The sequence below is a fragment of the Corvus brachyrhynchos genome, unplaced genomic scaffold, assembly GCF_000691975.1.
Source record: "Corvus brachyrhynchos isolate BGI_N302 unplaced genomic scaffold, ASM69197v1 scaffold115, whole genome shotgun sequence".
NCBI lineage: Eukaryota > Metazoa > Chordata > Aves > Passeriformes > Corvidae > Corvus > Corvus brachyrhynchos.
Window position 1 is genome coordinate 10,213,321 of NW_008239553.1, and position 6,000 is coordinate 10,219,320.

General features: G+C 41.8%; 1 protein-coding gene across 4 annotated transcripts in view; it reads right to left on the reverse strand.

The window, feature by feature from the left end:
- The window catches only part of PAPLN (papilin, proteoglycan like sulfated glycoprotein), a 54,336-nt gene that overhangs the window by 25,896 nt on the left and 22,440 nt on the right, over positions 1 to 6,000 (reverse strand). For all 4 annotated transcript variants that reach the window (XM_017741804.1, XM_017741802.1, XM_017741803.1 and 1 more), the window contains one exon: positions 747 to 862. In XM_017741804.1, coding sequence (XP_017597293.1) covers positions 747 to 862 — 116 coding nt within the window. The remainder of the gene's footprint in view (positions 1 to 746; positions 863 to 6,000) is intronic.

Here is a 6,000-nt window from a genome sequence, read left to right on the forward strand (position 1 = left end):
TATTCTGTGTGGGAAGCAGCAGTGCTTAATAACTCTGGCTTCTTCTATTACAAAACCTCCTCTCTTTCTCCAAACAACAAGAGGCTTTTTTTTCAGGATATTATTGAGAGTCTGGCTTTTTTTTCCTCCTTTGCTTTGTTTTCACCCACAACAGGATCTCTAAGGTCCATCATTCCTAACAGGTGCAGTACCAGTCATCATCCTCATTAGGATGCAGCTAACCCAGCTGCAAATGAGGTGGCACAGTGCTAACACTGCTTGAGCCAAATTCACTCTTCCGTTTCTTCCGGGGCAATTTACCATCCTGGGAATCATAAACCTGAGGAAACCTCAGCACTGTCACCACCTCTCAGGAGAGAAACCAACTGCTCTGGTCTGTTCTCCATCTCCCTCAAGGCTTGCCACACTAGACCTGATTGAACAGCTGCTACCATGCCGATCCCCTGATTGCACAGCCTCAAATCTCACACAGAAACTGCTGTGCTCTATCAAAGGAGCCAAGCAAGCGTGTTTTGAAGAGGGCACTACTCAAAACAGCAGTGACAAGACTGAAACTGAGGTTCATCTCAAAGTGGACTCATTCCCCTGGGATCAAACACTAAGTCTTTTTTTTTCTGGATGTATATTGGAACATATCTGCAGGAGCTCAGTAACAGTACAACACATTTAAAGAAAAGAAAGAAAAGAAAGAAAAGAAAGAAAAGAAAGAAGAGAAAGAAAAGAAAGAAAAGGAGGGTAGCCCTCACCTTTGGGAATAGCAGCGCCGTTGCCGAAAGCTGACTCCACCGCCGCAGCTCCGACTGCACTTGCCCCATTCACCCCAGCTCCCCCAGACATCAAACTGCCGTTTCATCCGGCGGCCCTGTAAATAAAAAACCCCACAGACATAGAAAAAAGACATGGCAATGCAGGAAAAAAGAAAAAAAAAAGGGAAATGAAGCAGAGATCCTATGTGCTCTCTTGCAAAAAGGCTGTCTTGCTGTTCTGTATTCCTAACATGAAAAGTAGCACAGAGTAATACATCAGAAAGACCAGGCCTCTAGTATCTAGGAATATTAGCTCCCTGAAGCCATATAGCACATCCAGCTTCATAATCTCCCTTAACTGCTACTGTTTGTCTATTCATAGAATCTCAGCACTTTTGAATAATGATCTAAGAGGATAACATCTTCCTCTCAGCAAGGCAGCAAAGGCAAATCATTACTTCAGGGACTACGAGCACTGTCACTGCACACCAGATCAATAGAGCCACTTAAACCCAAATCCTTGGCTCTAAGTCCACTACTTAAGAGAAGTAAAGGAAGCAGAAAGAAAAGCCCCAGCACAAACTTTTTACTGCAACAGAATTCCATATATGGACCTTTTTTCCCCTTACCCAACTGTGTCCAGTGATGATGTCAAGGTCTGGGCCATCATTAGCTACAGCCTTAATTAATCTTGTATTTAGAAAGTTGGATACCAACATTAAGAGAAATAACCATAATACAAACAAAAATTTACAAGTGTGATGGAACCAACCAAAATACATTGTCTTAGAAATATAAAAATATCATATTTTCAGGGGAAAAAGGCCTACTGCAGCTGATGGGATCCACATACAGCAGGGCATGTGTGGTTAGTGGGAAGAATGGCAATATCCTAAGGAAAAAATTTATATTTGCAAGATGCAGCAGGATTAATTCTGCTTGAAAAAAGAAATTAGGTGCAGGGTTACATGGTGAGTGACACTGTAAAAACAGGGTTTGCTGTGCAGCTGCACCTGTAGGGCAGTTTATGTATACAACTGTACAGCTGAGAAGGCAGTGCATGCCATTTGGGCACTGAGACATTTGTGGTAGTGAAGTGTGGGCAGGCAGAGAAAAAAAAGGTAAAAAATTGTTGTGATGTGATCTAATTAGCCTCCACACACAAACATCCAAGTCTCTGCTAGAAATAGGAGCTAGTCTAATAAATCATCCAGTGAGTCCATCTCAGGCAAGATGCATGGGTTAACCCTCCCTTGTCATTTGGACAGGTTTTATAATTTTACACACACACTCCCTGCCTTACTGTATGTCCAAGTTACAGTCTTGTTTCTTTACTTCACCCTCTTTTAAGGAATAATTCCCTGCTTTTGGCAGAGCAACTGTCAGAAATATTAGCCAATCATATTTATGCATTTACTACCAAATTACCCACAACGATCTAGCTGCAGAGTCACCCCAAACTATTACCTATATTCCTCTAATGTGAAACACTTTCTTCCTAGCCCAGCTACTTACTTTCCTTCACACAAGTTCTGTGCAATTTTTTCTAATACTTCTGGTTCAGACTAACTCTGTGTTCGCCCCGTTCATTCAATGGCACTACCCAGGTTACAGCCACTTCTACATACCTCCTCTTGGCCAAGTCAACATCTCCCTGACCCTGTGCCAAACCCTTCTCCCATTCTTTCATTCCAGATACTGAGCTCACTGTTTGTCTTCCGCATTCTCATTTGCCTTTCTGGGCATAATCCCAGCAAGAGTTTTAGCTTTCAGCAAGGTTTTTTCAGCAATCTTATTTTCCCAAGTTTTGCTTTCAGACACCTAATTCCTCCCCCTGTAATCCCTCCTCCCTTACCCTCAAAAGAATAAAATATGCCACCACTGTTTCTTGGCAGTCTTATTCCTCTGTATCAACTGACTGATTTAGGAGCAGTATTAGCTCACCCTGGAAACAAGGGACCTTTCAGTCAGCATAAGGGAGAAGGAAACATGTAGATAAAAATCCAAAGGAGGAGCATTTGAAAGTCAGATTACTGGAAGGCAATTAGGATAGAAAACCCTTCCTTGACACACACACACCACCCTGATAAATATTCCAATATCTCTCCTACAGAACCAGCATTATTTATTCCTTCTATAGAGAGTAAAATCTGCAGGGACTCTTTGTTGTAAGGCTTATGCATCCACAGAATGCAGGAACAATCATTTTTCTCAGTATCACTCCATTTATGTACACCCCGAAAGGAACATCAGATAAAAGAATCCTCCCAAAGCTGTACAGTGCCAGAGAAACATTTTAATAGGGGCCCAACTCACATATTTGCAAATCTGTGTACGGTCCTCATTACTTCAGTAACTGCACACATGTGTACAGGCAAATATAAAGCTGCATATTTATAATAAATAATAAATATATTATTACATAACCTTATAACAGGACATTTTTAGATGCTGTCAGCCAGTTTCTGTTCCAAAAGCCTCCTTCTGCTTTCTTCAGACTCTGGAATGCTTTTATCTCATGTCAGCCAGGACAACTGAATTCCATTTCCTCATGGATTTCAGAATGAAAAATCTACAATCTTCATCACTGTTACAAATTCATTTGGTTCCATTCTTCCCTTGCTTCAGCCTAACATGCCTACAAGAATGTAGTTTCTTTATCTGCATTAAATATATATTTTATTGTTTCAAGAGAAATAAGAAAATGCATACAACCATCTTCCCTGACTTCTAAAAACACACGAAAGAGCAGTCAGTTAATGCCCAACTGCTCTGTCCAGCTTTATGGCCAGTTAAGACACCAGCAATGCGTCCTTTCTGGGAATATTGATATTGCCCATGACTCTGGCACTGCATGCTCTCAGGGCTCATTTGCATACAGGCTGCTGTGGTATAGAAGTTTAGAAGGCCAGGGATTTCATTTTTATGAACACTGCATTGCTTTCATCAGTTCCTAGACAGACAAACTGCTGATGTAGTTGCAGCATCTGCTGTTACCAGGCCAACTGTATCTGATATCATCAGCACATAAAAAGCTACGCCTCTGAGTCATTAGACCTCCAGACCTCATCTACAAAGACAATCCCAGTATGCATCACATGCAAACAAAAGAATTCTGAAAAAATGTCTTAGATAGCTTATTATACACCATTCAGTGCTTATTTTTGTGTATGAAACATGCACTGGAAGAGAAGCTATGAATGGGACTTGACTCAGAAAGACAGAAAATGCTGTCACTATGTAGGAACAGTTTAAAAGGGGCCCTTGAAAAACTTTCCAGTCACTTTGATGAGATGGATAGGAAACTATGCATGGGAAGAGGACTGTGCTTCCCAGACAAATGCATTGCAGGCATGCAGTGATCCACAAAGTTCATATCACCAACTGTGGACAAGTGATTCAGTGGGAATAATTTCCTAGTGCCTTGTTGCAACTCAAATACTAGCAAGCTATCAAAGCAAATATCAATTTACTATCCAGTCCCAAGTGAGCAGTGAAGTTCTGCAGTCACACGTCCAGACAACCTACATCTCAGGCAAATTCTTACCCTTGCTCCTTGGGCACCTTTCAGGACTCAGAGATAGTCAACCTGAATTATTTTGTGATTTTTTTTTTGGTGCTGCTTTTCCAGACTGACGAGCAGCAACAAAACATCCTGTTACACCACTCCAACAGTCGCTTCTCAAAGCACTTGGTTACTTATAACCACGCCATGCCCAAGAGGTTTCGGACAAGGCCACTGCAACCTTTAGCCCAGCAGGCTGCATAACTTTGGCCCACTGAGATGCAACTAAAGCATCATTTTGGACACCGAAACGTTGTTACTGTGACTTCTGGGGCAGCTTCACATGCTTGCTAGGTTCCACTGGGGTCAGATACAAATCTCAGTGCTGCCAGGGAGAACGTGGCGGGAAATAGAGGCTGACGACAAGGCCCTGTACAGCTGTTACCCACAGAAAACAGATATTGTTCACAATGATAAAATGAGTAGTATGCTGTTACAGTTATATTATGTAGTGTTTCCACGGCTTAAAACTACAGTCAAAACCAGACTCTCTCTCTTTAACCTTAGTATTTTTGAAATAACACTGCATCATTTTATTTAATAAATATCTACTTTCTGGTGTTTATCATTTCTGAAATATGGTTAATATTTATTTTGACACACCCTGAACCATAGCCTAATTTAGGAAACATGTAGGAAAGAAGGGTGAAAACCAACATTACAAAAGAAAACTATCACCACTATCACTTCTGTAATGGTTTCATTGCCAAAGTCTTGGCAAGTAAGAAGTCTCCAGTGAAAAAATGCAGCTTTGCTAACTTTGAATAAAAAGTGCTTAGGGAAAAGTTAATTGCTGAGAGAAAAGTTAATAACAGAAAGGGAAAAAGAAAGAAAATTGTCAGGGTGCCCCAAAGGTTGGCTGCTCTCTTTTGGCTAGGGGCCAGTAGTGGGATGCTCTCCCAGGACAGCACTGCAAGACAGGGAGCAGCACAAGCCAGGGCACAGCCCCAGCCCTAGGAATTGGGCACCTCCACCTGAAACCAGGCTGGGAGATGGGAATGCAGGTGGGCCTGGCTCATCAGGGTCCATGGCTGGCCAGGCAGAGTTGTGCAGATCCTCACTGCAGCATCACTGGGGCAGGAGCCAGCAGCCCCAGGAGGCTACGAGGGGGTCCTGGGCAATGGGCTGGGTGTGGAGAGTCCAGTCAGGGCCAGTAAAGCCTAGTAGTGTCCTCAGGGCCCTAACAAAAACAACCCACATGGAGCGTATTCTTAGACCATGTGCTCTTTGGGATATGAACCATTTCCTTCTCCTTTCTATATCCAGAAGAACTACCCAGTACTACAGTGATGACCACCTTTAATATATTTCCACATAGCTAAGCTCTGCACATGTGGTATCCAACCCTCAAACTTAATTGAAAGGGAGCTGAAATATTCAGTATATCTTACGTGTTTATAATTTAGATATCTGCTGCTATGCCAATATGCATTTTCAAGATGACTCCATCTGCAACCGGCTAGGATTTTAGCCAAAAATGCTACCAAAAATAAGCTAATTAATCCAAACCACATCAGCAAAGCATTTTTTTATAATTCTGTCTTAACCATTGATCTTGGCTCAGACACAGCAGGCCTGCAAAGAGCTTTGAAGGTGAATAATGCCAAGTATCATTTTTATGAATAATGAATAAGCAATCAAAGAATTGTATTTGAGTAGAACTAGAAAAACAAGAATGAAAGTGAAAAA